General features: G+C 51.3%; 3 protein-coding genes across 3 annotated transcripts; all 3 read right to left on the bottom strand.

The window, feature by feature from the left end:
* Positions 1–3669: 3669 nt before the first annotated feature.
* LOC117845491 (putative cysteine-rich receptor-like protein kinase 20) lies at positions 3670–7144 on the bottom strand. Its single transcript, XM_034726548.2, has 6 exons — positions 6185–7144; positions 5883–5993; positions 5534–5724; positions 4969–5417; positions 4713–4866; positions 3670–4485 (listed from the first exon to the last, which is right to left on the bottom strand). Exons 1-6 carry the CDS (start codon positions 7011–7013, stop codon positions 4114–4116), a joined length of 2106 nt encoding a protein of 701 aa, XP_034582439.1. The 5' UTR covers positions 7014–7144; the 3' UTR covers positions 3670–4113.
* A 1701-nt stretch (positions 7145–8845) lies between these two features.
* Positions 8846–12161, bottom strand: LOC117845490 (cysteine-rich receptor-like protein kinase 19). The gene is made up of 7 exons (XM_034726547.2): positions 11188–12161; positions 10795–10905; positions 10511–10701; positions 10231–10441; positions 9911–10148; positions 9630–9780; positions 8846–9509 (listed from the first exon to the last, which is right to left on the bottom strand). The coding sequence occupies exons 1-7, from the start codon at positions 12050–12052 to the stop codon at positions 9159–9161; spliced, it is 2118 nt and encodes a 705-aa protein (XP_034582438.1). The 5' UTR covers positions 12053–12161; the 3' UTR covers positions 8846–9158.
* A 2720-nt stretch (positions 12162–14881) lies between these two features.
* Positions 14882–21482, bottom strand: LOC117845492 (cysteine-rich receptor-like protein kinase 25). The gene is made up of 7 exons (XM_034726549.2): positions 20575–21482; positions 16936–17040; positions 16634–16824; positions 16276–16486; positions 15949–16186; positions 15684–15834; positions 14882–15572 (listed from the first exon to the last, which is right to left on the bottom strand). Exons 1-7 carry the CDS (start codon positions 21398–21400, stop codon positions 15258–15260), a joined length of 2037 nt encoding a protein of 678 aa, XP_034582440.1. The 5' UTR covers positions 21401–21482; the 3' UTR covers positions 14882–15257.
* Positions 21483–24154: the final 2672 nt, after the last annotated feature.

Here is a 24154-nt window from a genome sequence, read left to right as displayed (position 1 = left end):
TTCGGTTATGGCTATGGCGTACGTGCTTTGGCTCCATGGTGAGCGCCGGCCGATCAATTTGAGGGGTGAGCGTTGCCTCGTCCCCGTTAGCTCGCACAAGTGTGGCCGAAAGAGCCACTGTATCGTCGCGGCCGCTTGGGAATAAAGTGCTGAACTTGACTGAAGTAGCAGACTCACACGTGAATGAAGTAACATAGAAGCTAAATGGATCAACAACAGTTCAGTAGATGAAGCCCAACCATGACGTAGCTGTGGCTTTAAAATTACAACCCGGGCGAAGACATAGTCTCTAGCGTTAACAAAAGAAGTGCAGCAACAACACACGCTGCCCATAAAAACTGAACTTGCAACTGACATAGTGAAGTAGCCGACACTAATTGATACAAGGCAGGGCTGCTAAGCTGCCGCCTGAGGACCTTCTATTTGTAGGGCCTCCACAGCTTCTTGGATATCCTGTATTGCTTCTCCGGCCACCATTGCCATGGCTGCATCAAGGGCTTCAGCTTGCTCATCTTCCAGGTTAAAAGCCGTCGTAAGCGCCGCAATGACTTCTGGTGGAAGGGGGCCCTGGAACATGGCGAGGTATTCCTGTAGCGCGGCCTCCATAGGCTGCAGGTCGTCGTTCAGAAGACCAAGCTTGCGGCATAAGTTGTGCTGTGCACGTTGCATAACTGGCATCGGACGTCTAGTAGAAAGACGCGCACTACGACGTACCGTTGACATGTCGAAGACACGGCGAGAGCGGCGATGCTTTGTTGACCCCGGTTGTGCCTGCGGGGCTGGTTCTTGCCGCGGCATCGGCGCGCTATGGAGGGGCGGTTCCGGCCTGGTGAAGAGAGCCCCGAAGGAGGATGCATCTTGGTGCTCTGGTACAGGAATGACAGGTTCCTCGTCGTTGATGTGGCCACTGTCTTGAATCCCAGATGACCGCTGACCAGCTGCACCTCCCGCCGCCGGTGCATGAACAGCACGGCCGGGTTCTGCCCCAGGCAGGGCGCGGCCTTCCTGCCCAGAAGTTGGCATGCCTTGGCTGGCCACCTCCAGACGCACAGACATCCTGCGGAGTTCCTCATCCACCTCCTGGATGGATGGGTTATAGAGGGGAGGCAGTGCAGAAGTAATCCTATGAAAAACTTGCTGGAGGGGCACGTCCGGCTGGACGTTATGCACTGATACCTTTGAAGGGTTGTTCATGTTGTCGCTGTAGTCGAACCAGACTTCTTCCCCAATGGCGTCGATGATGCTTGACGTCTTTCGGAAGATGTCCATAATCGGTCGTGGCGTCGTTGCCGGAGAATGGCGTCACTGCAAGTTGAACATCTTCTGCGCCGCCTCCGCCATGGACTCAACCTGCAGATCGTACAACAGCTTGAAGTCCGTCGCCTTGCGGGTGTCCGCGCCTAGCGGGGCTTCACCGTCCAGGTTCCGCCGCCTGCCACCTTGGTTGCCGTGGCCGGCGTGTCAACGTCGCGGCGAGCGGGAGCGCTCTCGGCGCTGCCCGCCATGCGCCGCCCCTCTGGGGGGCCTGGGATCAGCGTGTCCACGCCTCTCACAGTGCCAGTCGTCGTAGTCCTCGTCGTCGTCATCCCGCCGACCGTGCCAGTCGTGGAAGTCGGGGTGGTCGTCGGGCCGCTCCCGCCGGCCACCGCCCCGGCGGTCGTGGCCCCTGCGCTCGTCGCGTCGTGGAGGAGGGGGGTGCTGGAACGGGGGGAAGGCCGGCGTCGGCTCCTAGTCGCCGTCGCGGACCCCCCAGTACCAGGACAGGCGCCGTTTCTCCGGCTCTCCCACCGCCACGTCGGGATCATGCGGGTCAGTGGTGACGGCGGAGTAGTCGTGGATTTCCCACAAATGCACCAGGACCCGATGCTTAATCCCACGTTGCCAGCGCTCAGGAGGGACCTCATTGATCTGCACGGAGGAGGACGAGCCATCCATAGAACGTGTGGTGAAGACAAGCCACATTACCTTTGCAATCTTGCTCGGGTCAGACGTCCATGCCCAGAGCTCGATGCCGCGCGTGTCTGACGGATGGAGCAAGTTGGTGTCGATGCATTGGAGAGCGCAGTGCCGGTCGACGAGACGCTCGATGATGTCCGGCAGCCAGGCGTGCCTCGGTGCCCCATCGAGACAGATGCGGACGCGGTAGAAGAGCGCCGCGCCAAGAGCACCAGTGAGGCTCCGCCATGGCCTGACACATACTTCATTGCCACGGAAGTTGATGTTACCTTTGGCGTTGACTTCTTCGCAGTGCCGGCGGTGCTGGAAGCGCAGCAGGAACGCCTCCGGGCGATGCCTGGTGACCGAGACCTCGCCGGGGCGCAGCCGGAACTCCTCCAGGATGGCGTCTTCAATGTTTCTTGCGGTGGTGCTTGGCGGAACACGCATGGCCCAGGTGACCAGCGCGTTCCCCTCCCAGTCCTGCAGCTCGTGGTCGATCTTGAAGGAGGTGGGGATGTGGAGCGTGTCGTCGCTCGGCCGCAGGGCCGGGTCGCCAACCCGTGCAGCCGCCATCTTGAGGCAGGTCGGTGGTGGGCGCAGCTCCGGTCGACGTGGCTGGCGTCACGACGGGGGAGCAGCCTGTGAGCGCAGGACCGCTCGGCAGGAACGTTGCTTGTGTCCCGAGCGGAAGCAGCGCAGACACCGGATGGGGTCTCTGCACGCGGTAGCCTTGTGGTCACGGCCGAGACACCTGAAGCAACACCCTTTTGTCTTCTGAAGGAAAGCAGAGTTCGCAGCAGTGGAGGATTGGTGGTTGGCAATGGGTGAGGAGAGCTTTGAATGTCTGGCAGCACGGCCGCGGCTGGGGGTCGCAGGAAGAAGTTGCTGCTCACGCTCTCTCCGCTTACGCCGGTTGACGCGGGTCCATCCAGGCTCAGAGCCAGAGTGGATGTCGCGTCGGAGACGCTGGTGCTCGGGGCTCGAGGACGGGGGCCGGGGGGGAGGCCATTACTCCTCTGGTTGGCTGAACGACGAGGTGTGGCGCCAGAGGGAGATCCCTGGCGGATCCTGTAGGAGTGAGTCCGCTGCTCAGGCCGCGTAGAGGCATGGTGACGCAGACGGCCATAACTGCTCGGGTTGACGCCCGGAGGACGACGGGGTTGGCGAGGGTAGTAACTGCTCCTTGGCGGGATGGAGATGGTGGATTTGAGCTGGCGCGGCCCTGGTTGTTGTGAGGTAGACGGCGAGGTGAAGGCGGTCGCCCCCCGCCGTACCACTTCCGCGTAGGTTGGGGCCGGATCTGGCGTGTCAGGGACGACGAGATCCTCCCAAGATCCGGCCCGGCAGGTGCGCGGCGGCGGGGGAGGAGGGGTTTCCCTAGGGGCGGAGGGGATCGGGCACCAGGTGCAGCAGGACGAAGATCCAGATCTGGATCAGACGAGCGCGATTGGGAGAGGGGGCTGGACGCGAGGGGCAGCGGGGGTGGAGTGGCTGTAGCGGTGTTTGGGGTCTGCCCGAGGACGCGTGCTGGCTGGCGGCAGAGGAGCTTGGGCGGCGCCGCCGGGGCTGGCGACGCCGGCGAAGGGTGGCGGAGCAGCGCGCTAGGGGGGTGGGGGCGGGTCATAGCTTCTCGTGTCGTAATGTTCGTCTCGGTGGAGTTTTCCTCGTTCGGCTTTTGAAAGCCACGTTCATATTCAGATTGTATAACAAAAATTGTATATTATAGAAAAGTGAAACAACCTGCTGCAACTTGAAACGGCTAGAATTGTCAGCGGCACACAGAGTCACCCAACAACGCTCCTGTATCCTACGTGCCAACTGCCAAGTGCTAGCTCGGCCAACTCAACGACCCCGATTCCGAAAGCGACCCCTTTTGAATGAACCCGGCCGACCACAGATCACCGACTCTTCACCGTCAAAAGCAGCAGTACCACAACATGTCCCTAATCAATGCTAGCATTTGTGTGTACAGCGGTGCGCAATCACACGTACGTAGAACAATCGCCATGTGACATGTCACGGTCTCACAGCAACAGACGTACGTACTCTCAAGAACACGTCCCGTCTCATCCCCAACGGACAACCGCCAACCCATCGTGTCTAACACCCTCACACGGAGATCGATCGATCCCCATCACCAAATAAAAGATGTTTCTGCTAGAGATCGAAGTCATCTCATCTTCCCTCCTGGATGCAGGAGCTGATGGTGAGGTCGTTGGTGCTGAAGCACGACGTGGTGCCGCCGTGCGTCTGCGTCCGCATCCCCGACCCGCCGCCGTCCTCGTCGCTGCCGGCGGCGACCACCCTGAGCGAGAAGTGCGGTGGCTGCCTCGGGTCCGGGAGGGGCCCGGACGCGCCGCCGTCGCTGCTGCCGGCGGCGGCCAGCATCGCCGTCACGTCCGCCATGGTCGGCCGGTCCGCGGCGCTGTCCTGCACGCACAGCAGCGCCACCCTGAGGCACCGCGCGATGGCCGCCGCGTCGCCGCGCTCGCCCAGCGTCGGGTCGATCAGCTCGTACACCCTCCCGTCCTTCCACAGCTGCCATGCCTGTGACAGTTCATCAATTCAACGCGCCACTTTTAATACGATTTGCAGTGTTAGCTGCTGATGTGAATGGCGTTTACTATTGTACAGTTGTGATCCAAAACACTATCAGATGTGAAATCATTGACCTAATGACAGCGGATAAGCTGCGAATAGTGTATGCGAAAGCAAAACGACAAGTTAATGGTGGTTGTGTTTCGTCTCACTGCTGTATAGTGGCGGCAACTTACGTATCCGAGCAGGTTGACGAAGTCGCCGTAGTGGCGGTGGTGGCCGCTGTTCCTCTTGCCGCTGACGATTTCGAGTAGTAGCACGCCGAAGCTGTACACGTCGGATTTCACCGAGAAGATGCCCTCCGAAGCATACTCAGGAGCCATGTAGCCACTGGAACAGTAGTACAAAGAAAAGAAAATGCATGTCACAACGACACTAACATTTTTGCCAATAGCACAAAGAACAGAAAGTTTTGCTACTATGTAGTCTTACTATGTGCCGACAACCCTTTTGGTGTTGGCCTCCGTCATGTTGGAGCCGAAGATCCTGGCCATGCCGAAGTCGGAGATCTTGGGGTTCAGGTCCTTGTCCAGCAAAATGTTACTGGCCTTGAGATCACGGTGGATGATGCGCACCCGGGAGTGCTTGTGCAGGTAGAGAAGCCCCTGCGCGATCCCCTCGATTATGCGCCGCCGTTTCTCCCAGTCCAGCAACGTCCCCCGCTGCTGGTCGAAGATGAAGCAGTCGAGGCTGCGGTTGCGCATGTACTCGTAGACGAGCAGCTTCTCCTCGTCCTGGACGCAGCAGCCGACGAGGCGGACAAGGTTGGTGTGCTGCAGCTTGGCGATCAGCTGGATCTCGTTCTTGAACTCCTCCAGCCCCTGACCCGAATGCGCCGCCAGACGCTTCACCGCGATCTCGGTGCCGTCCGCAAGCTTCCCCTGTAGGATGAATTATTGACACGCCAAGAACAGAGTCAGCCATGGCTGCTCAGCTCAGCTTAACGAAGCACTCGAACGTGTGACGCCAGAAAACACAGGACGTGTCCAAAACTCGCCTTGTAGACTGGGCCGAAGCCTCCTCTGCCGAGCAGGTTCTCGTCGGAGAAGTCGCCCGTCGCGGCGGCCAGCTCGGCGAAGTCGTAGAGCGTGAACTCCGTGCTGCTCTCCTCGACCCGCCACAGCTTCAGCGCCTCCTCTGTCGCGGAGCTGTTCCGGGACTGTGCCTGCAGCTGCTGCTTCCTCTTCTCTGCATTTTAGTTTTTCGATCAGCTACTTGATCATCTGTTCCAAAATTTGACCCCCAATGCAACGATTTGGATCGTTGCACAGAACCCCATTCCCCAATAGTCATGGCAGTGCAGAGAAAGTATATTCTTTTTCTTGCAGTGGTCACTGTCTGCTTACCGGCTCGTTGCCTATGTGTTCTGATTATGAAAAGGCCGGCAGCCAGTATTGCGCAGAACGCCGTGATTGATACGATGAGGGCGACAATTACGACCTTCTTGTGGTTGCTTCCTGCATCATCCACTCAAAAAATAAAAAGAACAGACTTGAAAATGTACAACACACTACTGACGGCATAATATTCTTTGACATAACAACTTTTAGAAACATGTACGTAACATAAGCAGTAATATGTTTTTTATAGGTTCAAAGAGAGGAGAGAAAGAGAGAAAACATAGAGAAAGTTTATTTTTGGTGATTACCATTACTTCGCGGAGTTGATGAAGTAGAAGGGTCGCCCTCCAGGCCGATCCTGACCTCCGGCATGCCGGCGAAGAAATGGTAGGCCTCGTACCGGAAGCTGCAGCGGACGCCGAGGATGCGCCCGCCCTCGCGGCCGTCGTACCACCGCCGGTTCAGGTTCTGCAGGTCCTGGAAGCAGTCCCAGCACTGGCCCCTCGAGAGGTCCGGTGTACACTGCACGAAGCCGTACACCGTCGGCAGCTGCGGGTTGACGTACATGGCGGCGCTGGCGAACATGCGCGCCGCCGAGGAGTTGTAGGCGGCGTACATGGCCATCTCCCCGAACAGCGTGCCCACCAGCGACAGGAACAGCGTCCGGCTCGTCGCGTTCCGGGCGTCCCACCCGTAGTAGGTCGACGCGTTCACGTCGAGCGCGTTGATCACCGGCGAGTTGTCGCCGGGCCGCGCCAGGAAGTCGCCGCCGGAGTACCGCGCCGTGCAGAGGTCGGCGTAGAAGGTGGCGTCCCTGTCCGCGCGGCAGAGGCGGCGCAGCCTGGAGAAGGCGTCGGCGAGGCACGCCGAGCAGACCCGGGGGTCCGTGACGTCGCCGCGGCAGAGCGCGAGGCCGTACGCCGTGTCCGGGACGGCGCCGACGGTCGCCGAGGCGAAGAGCGACGGGGAGGAGGAGGCGTTGGCGGGCAGCGCCGCGACGAGGCGTCCCAGGTTGGCGGAGAAGGCGCTGCCGGACGTGAAGTTGCCCGTGGTGCCATTGCACGAGTACTCCGAGTACGCGGCGGCGCCGGCGAGAAGGAGCGCAGAGGATAGGAGGAGGGAGGGTGGGACCACCATGTCGAGCTCTAGTCTTTCCGTTGTGCAAGGATGGGAACAAAGAGGATCAGCGGTAGCAGTTCGTCATTTGTTGCTCTGGCGTCAGTGGGTGCTCGGCGCTTTCCCACACAAGTCAAGGGGCGGCGGATGGTGTTTAATTTGGCTGACAACTTAACAGATGGCAAAATAGAAATTGTTAGTTGTAACGGCAGCTGAGCTGGATGTGTCACGTTGACAATTGGGTCTCGATCCGGCACTATCACCAACACTTCCTTCCTTCCCTATGCGTGATGCCACCCGACACTTGGCAAGCAATGCAAATCGCCAACACTGTTGCCACGATCCCTGAAACGACATCACGGACAAATCATCAACCTTGTTGCTGAGATTGTTAGATCCGCACCCTTCCTCTTGCGTGTCAACGCCGCTGTCAACACTCCACATCCCTCTTTGACCCTTGCACTCATCGTCCATGTGCTTGGCGCCCTTCTCTGTGCTACTCGTTCAGGTTGTGCGCCAAACACGACCACCAGCCCACAAGTTGCTCATGAGTCGTGACTCTACATGTGCACAACATTGCTAGACTCCCTCTCAGCATAATGCATGCTGCCTATACATATAAACTCTACCATCCACAAAAGGGTGGACCCTTAGGCATCATAGCACACCGTCCTCTTCGCCTGACCTCACGTACCACATGGCCCTATTGACCACACCGATCGGAGCAACCACGGCGGCTACTCCTCTCGATCAAATTGGCAGCGAGGTAGATGTCTACACGGTCCAGTTCCATTCCCTTCTAAGAGTTGAATCTCCAGCATCCCGTACAATTGATCTAGTGCGGATCTATACCATTGCAGGAAGCATTGTCGCTCTATCACTATCACACTATCCCATCGTGTCACCACCATCAAGTAGACAAGTGTGTATCGACCATGAATGACTTTGCGCACCCCACCCACAACACATTAGCACATAACAGATTTTCTTTTATCAATTTCCAACCAATATCAAGGTGTTTTCACATGATAGTTTTGTTTTCAAATTTTCCATAATATAAATACCACATTCTTCTCATATCCCAAATATATAGCTACTTAAGTCAAATTATCTCATGTTTGACAAAATTTGAATGAGAATATGCCAATATATGTGGAAACAAATTAATATCATAAAATTAATCATGAAATATATTTTTATGGAATGCTTATTTTGGTTATAGATACGAAATTAATTTCATGGTAATTTTGATCAAACTTTAAATAGTTTAACTTTGGATGAGTCTAAAATTAGCTATATATTGCTGGACGGGTGAGTTTATTTTTCCTTTTTATGAAAAAAGTGAAACTCAAAATAATTTAAGCTTTTTCTTATTGTTTATTCCCTCCGTTCCAAATTACTATTCGTTTTGACTTTTCTAGGTACACGATTTTTGCTATGCATTTAGACATAGTATATATCTAGGTGCATAGCAAAAGATATGAATCTAGAAAAGCTAAAACGAATAGTAATTTGAGACGGAGGAAGTATTTCACGCCTAAATTGCCGGCACCACACGTTCACCTAATGCGTGACAAATACTCAACGGTCCAGATCATTAGGGAAATGTTTTCTCCGAGTGACCGGGCAGAAACTGGCAGAGCGAACCTTTCTGAGGTCAGTCTCAGTAGGAGTTTTATGGAGAGTTTTATGAGCATTAATTTTCATGCCACATCACCAATTTTACAAACTTGGAAGGGTATTTATGAGGAGAGAGAATTAGAGGTTTCATCATTTGTGAGAGGAGTTTCATCCTCATGACATTTAATTTACCTAATTTTCAATCTTGATAACTGTGCAATAAAAAACTGACCTAAATAAACCCGGTCCCGCGTCTATCCAACTTTTCGCCGTCAAAGCAGGGCTGCCACGACCGCGACCCTTGCCCATCGTCAATTCTAGCATCCGCCTGCACCGCGGTGCGCGTATGTACAATTGCCACGTGACACGTCGCGGTCTAACAGCTACAAACGCAAGAAAACGCCTCATCTACTACTCATTACACAGCTCTTTCTTGTGTCATTTTCTTTCCCTAAACCACTTCGTCCACACTGCTCCGTTCCATCACCTGAAGATTATGCAGCACAATGGTGTATGGACGACCAAGACGTCGTTGTCAGCCGGGCATCACCGGCCCTCTTGGATGGTGGTGACGGTGAGGTCGTTGGTGCTGCACGACGTGGTGGCGTGCGACGACGACCGCGTCCGGCCGGCCTCCGACCCGTCCTCGCTGCTGCTCACCCTGAGCGAGAAGTGCGGCGGCCGCTTCGGGTCCGGCAGCGACGACGAGCCGCCGCCGTCGCAGCCGGCGGCGAGCATCGCCGTGACGTCCGCCATGGTGGGCCGGTCGGCGGCGCTGTCCTGCACGCACAGCAGCGCCACCTTGACGCACCGCATGATGGTAGCCACCTCGCCGCACTCGCCCAGCGTCGGGTCGATCAGCTCGAACGCCCGACCTTCCCTCCACAGCTGCCACGCCTGCAGATGATCGATCATCCATCGTCAAAAACGGCACGTTGACAAGGCGTTTTCAGGCTACACGCGTGCGCCCGTTTTGTCATCAGCAATGTTGTATTTTTGCCAACAGTTAACACTCACGTATCCGAGCAGGTTGATGAAGTCGCCGTACTGATGGTGGCTGCTGTTCCTCTTGCCGCTGACGATCTCGAGTAGCAACACGCCGAAGCTGTACACGTCGGATTTGATCGAGAAGATGCCCTCGGAAGCGTACTCGGGAGACATGTAGCCACTATATAAGCACCGGAAGCTAATGTCAACTATAGTAACAAAGAAGCACTACAAGTGAAATGGACATTTCGAAAAATTGTAGTTACACGTAAGTAATTAAGCTCATCATCAGTATTGTCATGTACTCTTACTATGTTCCGACGACTCTGTTGGTGTTGGCTTCAGTCATGTTGGAGCCGAAGATCCTAGCAATGCCGAAGTCCGAGATCTTGGGGTTCAACTCCTTGTCTAGCAAAATGTTGCTAGCTTTCAAATCCCGATGGATTATACGCACCCGTGAGTGCTTGTGCAAATATAGCAGCCCTTGCGCAATGCCCTCAATTATGTGTAGCCGTTTCTTCCAATCCAGTAATGGACCCCGTTGCTGATCTGCATATTCGCGCGGAGACAATATCAGAATTAGCTAAAATTGGTCAACTGGGATCACTGAAAACGAATGTGAGAATGGTACCGAAGATGAAGCAATCGAGGCTGCGGTTGGGCATGAACTCGTAGACGAGCATCTTCTCCTCGTCCTGGACGCAGCAACCGACAAGGCGCACCAGGTTGGTGTGCTGCAGCTTGGCGATCAGCTGGATCTCGTTCTTGAACTCCTCCAGCCCCTGCCCGGAATGCGCCGCCAGCCGTTTCACCGCGATCTCCGAACCGTCCGCGAGCTTGCCCTGGAGCAGAGTCAGAGTCAGTCATGGCTGCATGGCACTCTTCAGACCTGGTACGAAACGCCAGCTCACCTTGTAGACGGGTCCGAAGCCGCCTTTGCCGAGCCGGTTCTCGTCGGAGAAGCCCCCGGTGGCGGCGGCCAGCTCGGAGAAGTCGTAGAGCGTGAACTCCGAGCCGCTCTCCTCGATCCGCCACAGCTTCAGCGCCTCCTCCGTCTTGGAGCTGTTCCGGGAATGAGCCTGCATCGGCAGCCTCGTCTTTCCTGAATCATTGCAGGTTTGCAGCTCGTTAGTTCACCGGTTTTTAATTGCTGATGAAATATACACAAGAACTGTAGTGCCTGTCGTTTTCTTACCGGCTCTGTTTCTTTGTGTTCTGATTATCAGGAGGCCTGCAAGCAGCAAGCCGCAGACAACCGTGATTGATACGACCAGGGCGATGATTAAGACCTTTTTGTGGCTGCTTCCTACATTATTGTTTGTAAGAAAAAAAAATAAGCAGCCATAATTTAGTGACAACACACACTACTAATTGAAGTGGTTGCAACTTATTAGTACTCTACAACTGAAGAACAAACAAAAACATGTAGATAAAGGATACACTAGTAACACTAACATAATGTGTTTGGAATTACAAGTTGGAGACAGAAAAATGTATGCTTGCATGCGACAATTGACATAAGCAGTCGTATTGTTCGTCGCCGAATGGTACAACAATAAAGAAAGAAAATTGAAGGTTGCGGCTTTACCATTGGTTGATCCATTGGGCGAGGACTCATCGCCGTGCTGTCCTCCGATCCTGACGTCCGGCCTGCCCTGGTAGAACTTGTACCCCTCGTACCGGAAGCTGCACCGCACGCCGGAGATCCGCCCCCCCTCGCGGCCGTCGTACCACTGGCGGTTGAGATCGGCGACGCCCTGGAAGCAGTGCCAGCACTGGGCCGGCGCGAGGTCCGGCGTGCACTGGGCGAAGCCGTACACGGTGGGCAGCTGCGCGTTGATGAACATGACGGCGCTGGCGAGGCGGCGGGACGAGTTGTAGGCGCCGTACATGGCCATCTCCCCGAACAGCGTGCCGACCAGGGACAGGAAGAAGCTCCGGCTCGTGGCGTTCCGGGCGTCCCACCCGGGGTACGTCGACGCGTTGAAGTCCATGCCGTTGATCACCGGCGAGTTGTCGACTTCGCCGGCGCCGCCGCGGGAGAGGAAGTCGGCGCCGGAGTACCGCGCCGTGCACAGGTCGGCGTAGAAGGTGGCGTCGCGGTCGGCGCCGCAGAGGCGGCGCAGGCTGGAGAAGGCGTCGGCGAGGCAGGACGAGCAGGCGCGCCGGTCCGTTACGTCGCCGCGGCAGAGCGCGAGGCCGTAAGCCATGTCCGGGGCGGAGCCGCCGCCGACGGTGGCCGAAGCGAAGAGGGACGGGGAGGAGGAGGCGTTCCCGGGGAGCTCCGCGATGAGGCGGTCCAGGCTGGCGGCGAAGGCGCTGCCGGAGGTGAAGTTGCCCCCGGTGCCATTGCACGAGTACTCCGCGTACTGCGCGACGGCGAGGAAGAGTGAGGGCGAGGACAGGAGGAGGAGGAGAAAAAGGAGGCGGCTGGGGAGGACGGCGGCGGCCATGCCGATCGAGCGAGCGAGCTCTTGCTTTCGCGATGGGAAAGCAGGGGAAAAAGGGAGGATAGCCGGTGGCAGTTTTCAATTGCTGCTCGTGCGTAAGCAAGGGGATTATGCGGTGAAGACGAGGTCAAAGGCGCGGGGGGAATAGTAGAGATTGAAGGGTGTTTGGTTACGGCTAGTTTAGTCCCGTCACATTAAATATACTAATTAGAAATATTAAATATGAGTTAATTATAAAACTAATTGTATAAATTGCGATCTATTAAACTTAATTAGTTCATGATTTGACTATGTGATGATGCAATAAATATGTGCAAATCATGAATTAATTAGGCTTAATAGATTCGTCTCACGAATTAGCCGTGGCTAATGTAATAAGTTTTATAATTAGTTCACATTTAGTCTTCTAATTGGTATTCAAACCTCCAATATAATTCGAATTAAAAATTAGTCCATGGATCTGAACATCCCAGTTGATTGGCCGACGACTGGACGGAGCACAACGGAATGGAATTTGTGTTTGCTTTGAGTAAGGGTGCTCGTGCGGTCGTATATGCCGGGGTTGTTGGCCAGTCATCAGGCTGATTTGTCTGCCGTGTTTGACGACTGCCTGGCTCGCCGTGGAGACGAAAAAAGAAGTTGAATCCTGCTGCTGGAGCTGGACGCGGACACGGCGAAGTTTCAGTGCTCCACAACCGGCGGCTCTGCATGCCAAGACTGCCGTGTACATGTCCGCGTGCGCGGACGCGACAGCGCTGTGCAAGGGGAGCGATTGGGACACCATGACTAGTGCTGCAGAAACAGAGCAAAGCCGGGCGTACAAGTGCTAGTGTATGCTACGATTGTACCGTTAACGGTTAGCCGTAGGTACCACCAGCTCGACGAAAGCGGCCGCACGTGCCGGCCGGCTTGTACGGATACTGTGGCCGTTCGTAATCCCCAAGCTGATTGAGAGCGTGACGATGATGTATTTGCAGGGAGACAGGGAGTAATAGCAGTTATCTGCAGGAGCGTAATCCGTGTGTGGGAACGCGGGGAGCTTCGCGAACCGGAACCGTTTCCAGTGGTGAGATGGTAGCATCAGTCCGCCGTGCGGTCGATGACCATGGCCACGGTCCACCGGAGAGGGGGGGAATTGTTGGGGTTCTGTCAAATAAAAAAAAAGAACTCATTTATCAAAGTTAGATAAGTTTGAAATCTAGGGTAAAGTACAATTTAAAATGAAGGATGTAGCAGCACGTGTGTACACCATTGAGTAGTTGACTTGTGTTGCGCCCGCTCTAGTACAGTGCTGATGCTGGGCACTGTGCAAGGAAAGGGAATAGTCAAATTGCTCGTGCTTGCCAGGTAGGATCCGGTGTAGGGTGCGAGGAAAAAAACCCCCGGAAGATAATGTTATATGATAGTGTCCTTCGCTGACCAAAATAATTGCAAAAACTAGACCTTATCAAAAAAAATTGCGAAAAGTGGCCTTGAGCTTAAAAAACGATGCAAACATTAATGGTTGACCACAGCTGACGTGAGTTGAGGCGGGACACGGCCATAAAATAGGTGCAGATGCCAGAAGATGATACTTGATACATGATGCCAACTAAGGAAGCGCCACACTGGACCTGCCCCGGGAGGGTACGGGAAAACCTATTCTTGATCTCCTTACCCTCCAATTCCATCCATATTCAATACACCACCTTCTCCATTTCTAATGGATTTATAATTTTCTACTCATAACTTCCCCATTTAAAGTGGGTGTAGCTTTGGAGGAGGGTATAAATACCCAGTGGCAAGCCGCACTCTCAATTTTTTTTAGAAACATGGTTCGGACGTACAAGCTGACTCGCACCACCGATATGGATGTACGCATATATAAGTAAATCCCAACGCATGTCTAAATTGACTAAGGCCCCGTTTAGATCCTTGGAATTGAATTCCATTCTAATAATTATAATTTAGACACAAATTAATTAAGCTAATATAATTGTATGTGGAATATATTTGTATATTATTGTTGGCCATATGAGAGAGATACTTATGTGCTGCACTTCTACTACATGGAAGCGAGTCGAATATCGTGCTATAAGAATTGAATTACATTCTAATAATCATAATCTACAGAATCAATTTCCATCTCCCACCCTATGAATTTAAGATCTAAACTTTGGAAAGTTGTGGAATACCACATTTCAAGATAAATTAACCTATCCTATTAAGTAGATTCCAATTCTTTCAAAATGAAGGGATCCAGGCCTAAACGAAATCAACATAGCGTCTATAAAATTTATCCATCTATAAAAAAACCTCCATAAATATAAATTTAAACATGTGGATGAACTTGAAATACTTATGTCTCCTAATAAGATTTTTAGCTCGTGTAGGAGTACAGGTTCTCGGAAGAACGGCCCAGCAGTCCCCGCTTTTTTTCGATCGTTATAATACAGGCAGTCCTGGGTACTGATGGATCATTATATGGGCTCGTCATGTGAACTTTGATGGGCCCATCAAGCACCCCCGATCTTTTGACCGCACCATGACATCTCTCATGACTTTTCACCCACGACTTTGGGAGTGACATCGCACCGGCGGGAGGGAAAGAAGACGGTCCACTCCCAATAAAAGTCCCAACTCCCAAAGCAGCAGCTAGGCCGTGATGGGCCCCACAGTAGGCCGCCCGTGGTCCGTCCGTCTGTTCACATAAGGCCAGTGGTTAGGGCAGGCTTACGGCCCATGATCTATGGCCACGAGCCCACAAGCCATCGGCGGAGCAACTAAACCTTCCATAATCAACACTGTTATTCAGACAGTTAGAAAAACACCGTTATTCAGAGGTTCAGAATATGTACAGAGATTCAGAATATTAATTCCATCCTATAAGAGTAGCACTGTAAGGACTTACACGTGTACAGCTACAGTCACATTTTAAAGTGTACAAATACAAACATCGCAAGTTTACATATCAGCTAACCACTGAAGTCACTCCAAAATGGACCAAAAATTGCTGGAGCTGATCAAGAAGAAATTAAAGGGTTGGTTAACACGTTTATGGGCATGGTCAGATCTTGCATCAACTATGTTAACCTATATCCTGATCCTTTCTGCCTTTCCATGTCCCTGAATTCTGAATTTCTCATCATATAACTAACAGTCCTGTACAGTTACCGACCTAGAACAACTGAAACGCCGAGAAGATGCAATGCATGTGTTCCTACTGCTACTACCTGCCTTCCTCGTGATCCGTCAGGGTGATGCTGCTGATCCTGCACGAAGACTCGCCGAAGGAGCCCGACGACACGGTGAGGTTGCTGATCCGGACGTTGTAGTAGGCCGGCTGCCGGGGCTCCGGCATAGTGATCCCCTCGCTGCCCAGCATCGCCACCACCTCCGACATGTTGGGCCGGTCGTCGGCGCTGTCCTGCACGCACAGCAGCGCCACCTGCAGGCACTTCATCACCTCCGGCACCGGCAGGTCGTCGCCCAGCGCCGGGTCCACCAGCTCGTGCCATCTCCCGTCCTGCCACAGCTGGTAGGCCTGCAGGAGCAATTCAGATAATGAACATTTCTTCAGTGCTCTGACAGCAGGTTATTTGCTGAACTCTGAATTCTCGTTGCAGGTGAGAGCTAGGCGCTGAACTGTACTTACATATCCTGTGAGATTGAAGAATTTGCCGTACTGGTAGAACCCGGCAGTCCTCTTCCCGGTGATGATCTCGAGGAGCAAAACGCCGAAGCTGAACACATCGGATTTGATGGAGAAGAGGCCCTCGGAAGCGTACTCCGGAGCGATGTAACCACTGACCACAAGGAATGCAGAAGCTATCAGCATCGCGTAACAAGATCACTAGCTAACAAAGGCTACTACTAGTTCTGAATTTGATCACTAGTTCACTACTACGGCTACTACTTACTGCGTGCCGACGACCCTGGTGGTATTGGCCTCGGTGACGTTGGAGCAGAAGATCCTGGCCATGCCGAAGTCGGAGATCTTGGGGTTCATGTCGCGGTCCAGGAGGATGTTGCTGGCCTTGAGGTCCCGGTGGATGACCCGCAGGCGCGAGTGCTTGTGCAGGTAGAGCAGGCCCTGCGCGACGCCGTCGATGATGCGGAACCGCCGCTCCCAGGTCAGGATCTTCCCTTTCTTGTCGTCTGCAAGTAGTAAGCCGGTCGCAGCATACCTTGGCATCAGAAACCAAGTAGTTGCAGGAACGGTGTGAAGCGTTGAGACGGTCAGGTACCGAAGATGAAGAAGTCGAGGCTCCTGTTGTGCATGTACTCGTAGATGAGCATCTTCTCCTCGGCCTGCACGCAGCAGCCCAGCAGGCGGACAAGGTTGGTGTGTTGCAGCTTGGCGATCAGCTGGATCTCGTTCTTGAACTCCATCAGCCCCTGCACCGAGCACGACGACAGGCGCTTGATCGCGATCTCTAAACCTCCCGGCAGCTCGCCCTGAACGAAGCACAGAGTTATTACTAGTTACTACACTAGTATTTCACAAACCACAGCCGCATCATAGTAAGTACTGAAGATCAATGTGGTGGCTTATCTGAATGCGTGTGTGCATGGAAATTTCTGACGAAAGTAGATTAAACATACCTTGTAAACGGGTCCGAAGCCGCCCTGGCCGAGCTTGTGTTCGTCAGAGAAGTTGTCGGTGGCGTCGGCGATCTGGTCGAAGTCGTAGATCGAGAACTCGGAGTCGCTCTCCTCGATCCGCCAGAGCTTGAGCACCTGCTCCATCTCCATGGACATGGTGGGCACGCTCACCGTCCCCGACATGCTGGTCACTGTGCATGGTTGTTCAAAATTAACCACGCACGCCGTCAGTGACACAGCATATATAATAACGCAAGCGCACGTGCGTAGTAACGCTAGCTGACTGAATCCTCGGTACGTACCTCTCCTCCTCCGCTTCCTGATCCACAGGAAGCAGGCCAGGAAGCAGGCCAGGAGCAGCGACACCGGGACGACGGTCGCGACGACCCACAGCGTAGTGTTGTTCCCTGGAAACATGACGCGCGCGGATTAATCGAGTGGTCGTGTCATTAGAACCAGACTGTGTTAGCAGTGATCAAATAAAAGCACTCCTAATTGAGATGACGGGAAAAAAAACTAGGTACTGCAGGTAGTAGCGGCGGTTAACTGGTCAGCCTACCAGTACCAGGATCGATCTCTCTCTCTCAAGGCAGCCCGAAGACCCAACATGATGTCCATAGGTAATTTCTATGGTGCCATATCAGCAAAACACTCCACTAGAAAACATAAATTTCAATGCATAGTTTGTTCACACGAGTCCTCTCATCCTCTGTCATTCCCGTCCTCTCCTTTGTGCTCCTCCTCCTCCAGTGTGCAAAGTGCAAGCACGCGGTCCGGTCAAAATCTGCTGCGAGGATCACTAGTCGGCAATCGCCATGGTTGGGCTTGGGCAGCTAGACCAGACCAGATTAGACCATATGCCTTTGTAACCGCTCGATCGGAAGCACAACAACTTGTATCGAGCATGGATCCATCACCACCCAGATGATGATGATTGATGAATCAAAAGCGCAGGCACTTTATTCCGGTGCTGCATCGCTTGGTATTGGTGCCTAAGTTTGGTTGGATACTGTCATGTGTATACGCACTTGCTTGGCAGCGACTACCACTGGATGACTGTAGAGATGGATCGATCAATCGTAGTCGCCCGCAGCAAGCAGTGCAAAGGGACAGTATCGGTCTCGGTGTGGGGCCACAGGCAGCGACTGATCCTGATGCGAGCATCACGTCACCCAGGCGGTCGCGTTTGCCATCGCACGACGAGGAATCTTCCGTCACAGCACGCACGAACATGATGAAGCCGCCCGGAGCTGATCGGGTAGGGGGGCTCAGCTCACCGGGCAGACCGTCGAGATCGAGGCCGCAGCCACCAAGGACGACCCGAGGCCGGGCCGGGGGAGTCAAAAAAACAGGCGGCCGCGTCGTCTGCACACATTATTCAGGACGACGCGTCGTTGCATGTGAGCCTGTGACCCAGACCGACTGGGAGCTACAGCAACGTAGCACGTCGGTGCCGGTGCCAGTCGCAGAACAAAGGCGGCGGCCCGGCCGGCCGGTGTGGCCGGGACCGGAGATATTAAAACCAGATCGATCAGGAAACAGTTCTGCTAATATTCTACTGCGAGATGGAGCTAGGGCCTGCAGCTGCAGGGACCAACACCCGATTGATCAACGGGGGGGCGGCCGAGATCACGGCACGGCAGCGAGCACACCGACCTGTCCAGGCATGGCGAGCGGAAATCTAGCGCGCCCGGTCTCGTGCCGCACGTGCCGCCTGCTCCCGGGGTCTCGTCGCCCTCTCCCTCCATCCCCATCACTGCTAGCTACAGACCAACGCTGCGAAAAGGCAGGCATCGACTCTTTTTTGAAACAAAAGGCAGGCATCGACTACTCATGAGCTAGGCCGCGTGTGAAGAGAATAAACCCGTCTAAAAGCTCGGGGCAAGTAGGAGCGAGACTTACTAGCTAGGTTAACCCCTAAGTCTGACACGGCGGTCGCCTCGCTTTGTGCCGGCCACAAGGACGTGTACGTCGTCACAGGCTCAAAGCAGCAGGGAGTTTAGGCTTAATTTCTAACAAATCGAGACGATTGATTGAACAAGTGATCGATCGATCATCTCGGTAGGTGTTGGGCTGCCAGCTACTATGTGCGTACGGAAACGCGGCTACTGCAGCACTGCACCGCTACCCATGCCAAAGGCCAGCCAATCCAGTGCAAAACAAAGACACCATGCATCACATGATCTATCGAGATGGGGATGGTGAGAAGATCGATGTGAGATACTACTTTTGTTTCCCCCCCAAATTAAACAACCCACCAAATTTTCTACCACTTCACATGGCGAGCTTGGCAAGATACCGAGTTTAAAATTGCCAACATGCATGGCCGGGACAGGGCCCCTACCGGGTGTTTGTGCTGCTAGGATTTGTTTATTGACATAATAAAGGCGAAAAGTAGTTTGGAACTTTGGATTGGGGAGAAATATGTGTGGATCAAAGTCTGATTTGATCTTGATTCCAAAGGCAACAAAGACCTCAACAAGCCGGCCGGACCGATAAAAGCTCGCACTCGTGCCGCACGAATCTGTCATATTCGCTGCCCAAGCAATGTTTGTGTTTCTGTAGGCTGATGTGTGCACCGGCCGGGGTGGTCTAGCATAGCTACCGCGCGGGCCCTACTTTAAGATAAGAATGTAGACGTAACTAGTAGATATTAGCATTTGTAGTTTAATCAACTTCAACACGTACGTCATGCAATGGAGTAAAAAAGTTTAATTAGGATTGTTCCTTGTGTATGTATACATGTTGGTCGTTCTTGGAAACCAGATGGATCAACGCTCCGGACAGCAAATCCAGTGGTATCTGTGTTGTTGAAATTCTCAACATATTTTTTATCATCTTGCTATCTCGATAGCGTTTCCTTATTATATCTACAATCTAGTATCTCAGTGGCCTACAATTGAATTTCTATGCACATAAATATTCAGTTTTATACTGAGAAAGATGCTGCCCATTCACCTAAATACGCTTACTTTATTTTTGTCCTTGGTAGAGTATTGTCGTGTTTGTATTTTATATAGGACTTCATGCAACATGATTGTTTTTTTTTTCTTTTTCTTAGGGATGACGGGTTGGGTTTATCTATGATGGAATGGAGGGACGGACCACGGACGTTGTTACATGTTCATTTCTAAAGGATGGAAAAAAATGTACAACTTGAATAAAATTTCATTTGCTTGGCCAAAAGATATACATGACGACTTCATACATGACAAAAAATAAGCATTCTAACCCAAAAACAATGATGTGGTATGAGGACCTATAGAAAAACGCATGTTGGCGAAAAGATGGTTTCCTCATCTATACATTTGTTAATTTTACATTTCATTTCTTTCCATCCAATTTTTTTTAAACAACGCAAGAAGGTTCTAGACACATAAAAATACTACAAATGAATGGACTCCAATTCAGCGAATAAACTGGTTTCAAGAGGAAAGGTGCTACATACTTATGGGTTTTATTTTGCAGGTAAAATTTTGGCTGTGTCCAAAAATTAGGTACAATTTAATTCAGTAGTGGTTTCAAAACATATGATGACTTCCAAACTCTTAAAAAAAAGCTCTTATGATTCAAATACTTTTACTAAGTACCTTTAAACAACTCAATTCACGGAAACATTGATAATGCAGGAAAGACACAGAAATTATTCGATCAAAGTATCGACATCTATTAACAAAAAAAAATCGCATATTCATATGCATATATAGCATGCAGGAGACTTGTTTTGTGAAGCATAGCAATACTAAGTTGCCATCGCGGAGTATAAAATTATTTTACCAGCATCAAACCAATCAAGACTAAATGGAAATGTTTATCAAGTTTACGAATGCGTAGAAAAAAAACTAACACTACTATTAAGACAATCAATGGATTCCGTTCTAGATCAAATTTATGAATATGTACCAATTTCAAGGAAAAAAAAAGTTTGAATTGGGGCTAACCTTTGGAAGAATTCACGAGGGGCGTGAGCTTCACCATGTCGGCGCCTGTGGCCATGAAGACAGTGTCCTCGTACCTGATGTTGCAGCGCACCCCAAGAATCCTCCCGCCTATTCTCCCCGTGAACCACGAGGGCATCTCGCGGATGATGCCGGCGAGGCACCCCCGGCACTGCGCCGTCGTCAGGTCCGGCGTGCACTGCGCGAGGGCGTAGACGTTCATCTTCTGCGGCGGGAACCCGGCCTGCCCCGTGGCGTACCTCCTGCTCGCGTTGCTGGCCTTGTCGGCGACCGCGGCCACGAGCTGCGCCACCAGGGCGTCGAACGCGGCGACGTTCCCGTCGGACACGTTGTTCATGTTGGTCGCGGCGCTCTCCGGCGCGTTGCCGCCGCCGGCGAGGAAGTCCTGGTCGGAGAACCGGAGCTGGCACTGGTCGTAGTACACCGCGACGTCGCTGCTGGAGAAGCAGTTCTGCTCCGCGTAGCGGAACCCGGCCTCGAGGCACGACGCGCAGGTGGTGCCCGTGAAGTCCCCGCGGCAGAGCACGAGCCCGTACGCCGTACCGGGGGCGGCGGCGCCGAAGGCCCCCGCCGAGAAGCCCGACGCCGAGGCGTTCCTCGGGAGCGCGCGGGAGAGGTCGGCGAGGTTGGTCGCGAAGGCGCTGCCGGGCTGGTAGGTCCGCCGGACGCTGGTGGAGTTGCAGAGGCAGGAGATGGGGTTGATCACTGGCAGCGCCCCGGCCCCGCCGTCGCCCGCCGCCGGTGCTGGCGTGGACGCGACGGCGGCGAGGAGGAGGAGGAGGAGGAGGGGGGGCAAGGGGACAAGCATGGCAGGTAGGTGGTGAGAGAGGACACGTTGGGGGGATGGCGCTAATGGTGCCGTCTCAGAGTGACACAAAAACTAGCTGCGCTTGGCTATACTAATAGGCATCGGGGGATAGGAGTAACCAAGTGCTTAAGCTAGATTTTAATATGAGTACTTAACTTAAGTATACTAGATATACTTCTGATACGGGTTGGGGTTTGGTTAACGGCTTGTTTATCAAGCTAGCTGCGAGCCTGCGAGTGAGTGACAGTGACAGTATGCTTATTTTAAGCTGGGGAGGGTTGACCTGGAACACCAGCTGCGATCGCTGATGGAGACTATTGTAGGCCATGAAATGTGAGACAGTCTTGTGTCTCATTCTCTGGACCGTACCTGTGGCTGTAGCTGCATTGCTGATGGTTTTATTTCCATGCAGCAGCTTAATTACATTTTCACCATGGACGATGCTCTGACGGATGGGTGACTCTGACGTGTCACGGCTTTTCTAAAGGATTTGGTGGGCCCGCGCGTAGCTTATCAGATCTGGGTTCAGCTAGACAGACAGTTTGTTTGCCGTTTCATTAGCTGCACTTGGCCTTTGTTTAGCAGCTGCCCCTGCAGATAATCAAACTGCCATGCCTCACTGACTCCGGTGGTGATGAGTGGGTCGACGATGCAGGCAGGTAGCAGACTAGCAGAGGCATCACATTCATCTCATCTCACCGGTGGCGTGCATCCCCGGGAGACAAATATACAAATCAGCCAGATTTGGAAGCTTTGGCAGCTCCAACGTGCGGATGCTGGCCATGTGGAAGACCACTTTCTTTTCGCATTTTGGTTTCTTGTAACGTGCGCCCCCCAAAAACATTTTCTTTTATGCACAAACCCTCTGTTTTGTTTTAAAACTCGTTATATAATTTGACTATCTGATTAGTAGCCCCATTTTTATTAGAAATACTTATGACATCAGGCCTTTTTTCTACAAGTTTTACTAGTTAAGTAGTGAGCGCCCACCAAATTTATGGCAAAATCTAGGTTTAGGATTAAGAGCTTAATATAAGTAGATGTAGATCGGGCCGGCTTAGAGCGAGGTGGGCGCTGGCTGATGGGAGGTGTGGTAGTGACAGACAACACCCATCGGCCACGGGCTTGCTGGTGGGTAGGGCGCAAAATTGCTAAAGTGGCAGATTTCACATTAGATCATATGTATGCGTGTAAGATCATAGTAGAATTGTAACTATCAGTCCTAAAATCATAAATCCTTTGTCTGCAATAATAGAATTAGGCTATTCGAACTAGATTGTAAGGTTATAGAACCACATGACAAGAATCGAAATTTTGACAACCATCTTATCTTACTATTACTAATTGGAGGCTTCTTTTGAAACCTCCACATCATACCACATAGGAATCCTAGGTGGACATTTTAGAAAAAGAGAGAAATCTTGGAAATTCTCTCAAAAAAGCAATCATCATAGCCATTGGATCTAGTATGTTTTCGAAAAAATTACCCACCTATACCATTATGAAAATAGCCTAAAATAACCCCCTAAATTTATATTAAAATTACCCACCTCTGCCATTATATAAAATAAAATAACCCCCTCATCTTCATCTAAGTTACCCATTTATGCCATTATAAAATAATAATTTAAAATAACCCCTAAATTTGAATTTAAAGTGCCCACCACTAGCATTAACAAAATATTTAAAGTAACCCCTTAAATTTGCGTCTAAATTATGTACATATGTCATTATTAAAAATAACATGTGATAATCCTAAATTTGAATCTAAATCATCTTCACTAAAAATATACCCCAATGTACACCAATATATAATTTTAAACTATTTATTTCTTATATTGTTTGTATAGAAAACAATAATTAAGGTACAAATTCTTGATGTGCATCCATTTATAAATATATAGAGTAAGTGAGGAGAATATAGATTTCCATGTTAAAAATATAGCTCAAATTTAATGTCTATTAAACAAATTCAAGTGCGTATCCACGATGCAAAGTGAAAGAAAGAAAGATTATAAATGTAGATGAAAATATTATAAAGTAATTACTAACTAAAATGTATCACAATTGTATGAAGATAATAATTATATATCTATATAAGTATTGTGTTAACATATTTAACAAATGAGAGAGAGAGAGAGTTCAAGTAATAGTTTTGATTGTTAGCTATGTACCCTCATTTTTTTCAATTGGAGACTCTGCATTAGCGAGGCACGCTAGGAAAAAAAAGATAATATAAACATCCGTGTACCAATCATGTAGACTCTAATAATCATAATCATTGGTGTATTATATTTTAAAAAATTACCTACCATTATCATTATAAAAATATTATAAATAAACTTCTAAACTTCTATCTAATTATCCAGCTTTGCTGTTATAAAAATAATTTAAAGTAACCCCATAATTTTCACCTAAAAATTTTACCCATGCATGTTATTATAAAAATTAACTAAAAATACCATTCTAAATTTATATCTAAATTACCCACGTATGTTGTTATTAAAATAACCTAAACAAACACCTAAATCTTAATATAATTATCTTAATGTTCATTATACATAAATATCTAAAAAATAAATATATGATTCTAAATGTCTCAATTAAAATTTTGATTATTAGCTAGCGATGTAATTGTTAAACAACTTTCTAATACAATAGCTCTTAGAACTATTAGTATGTGCAGAGCACGGGTTAATGGACTAGTTAATATAACAGGCTAAAATGATGGCACGGAACGAGAGTCGAAGGCAG

This window comes from Setaria viridis, chromosome 2, assembly GCF_005286985.2.
Source record: "Setaria viridis chromosome 2, Setaria_viridis_v4.0, whole genome shotgun sequence".
NCBI classification, from domain to species: domain Eukaryota; kingdom Viridiplantae; phylum Streptophyta; class Magnoliopsida; order Poales; family Poaceae; genus Setaria; species Setaria viridis.
Note: the sequence above shows the minus strand (reverse complement) of the source record. Positions and strands in the feature narration are given on the sequence as shown.

What these genes read in the sequence shown, in the direction of transcription:
- LOC117845491 (XM_034726548.2), bottom strand. Translation starts at nt 7,013, where the DNA reads ATGGTGGTCCCACCCTCCCTCCTCCTATCCTCTGCGCTCCTTCTCGCC. An exon ending in AACACATAGGCAACGAGCCG is followed by an intron (nt 5,725 to 5,882) that starts GTAAGCAGACAG and finishes ACTAAAATGCAG; the next exon opens with AGAAGAGGAAGCAGCAGCTG. An exon ending in GCTTCGGCCCAGTCTACAAG is followed by an intron (nt 5,418 to 5,533) that starts GCGAGTTTTGGA and finishes TTCATCCTACAG; the next exon opens with GGGAAGCTTGCGGACGGCAC.
- LOC117845490 (XM_034726547.2), bottom strand. Translation starts at nt 12,052, where the DNA reads ATGGCCGCCGCCGTCCTCCCCAGCCGCCTCCTTTTTCTCCTCCTCCTC. An exon ending in GCCCAATGGATCAACCAATG is followed by an intron (nt 10,906 to 11,187) that starts GTAAAGCCGCAA and finishes ACAATAATGTAG; the next exon opens with GAAGCAGCCACAAAAAGGTC. An exon ending in AACACAAAGAAACAGAGCCG is followed by an intron (nt 10,702 to 10,794) that starts GTAAGAAAACGA and finishes GCAATGATTCAG; the next exon opens with GAAAGACGAGGCTGCCGATG.
- LOC117845492 (XM_034726549.2), bottom strand. Translation starts at nt 21,400, where the DNA reads ATGCTTGTCCCCTTGCCCCCCCTCCTCCTCCTCCTCCTCCTCGCCGCC. An exon ending in GCTTCGGACCCGTTTACAAG is followed by an intron (nt 16,487 to 16,633) that starts GTATGTTTAATC and finishes TGCTTCGTTCAG; the next exon opens with GGCGAGCTGCCGGGAGGTTT. An exon ending in TCTTCAATCTCACAGGATAT is followed by an intron (nt 15,573 to 15,683) that starts GTAAGTACAGTT and finishes TTGCTCCTGCAG; the next exon opens with GCCTACCAGCTGTGGCAGGA.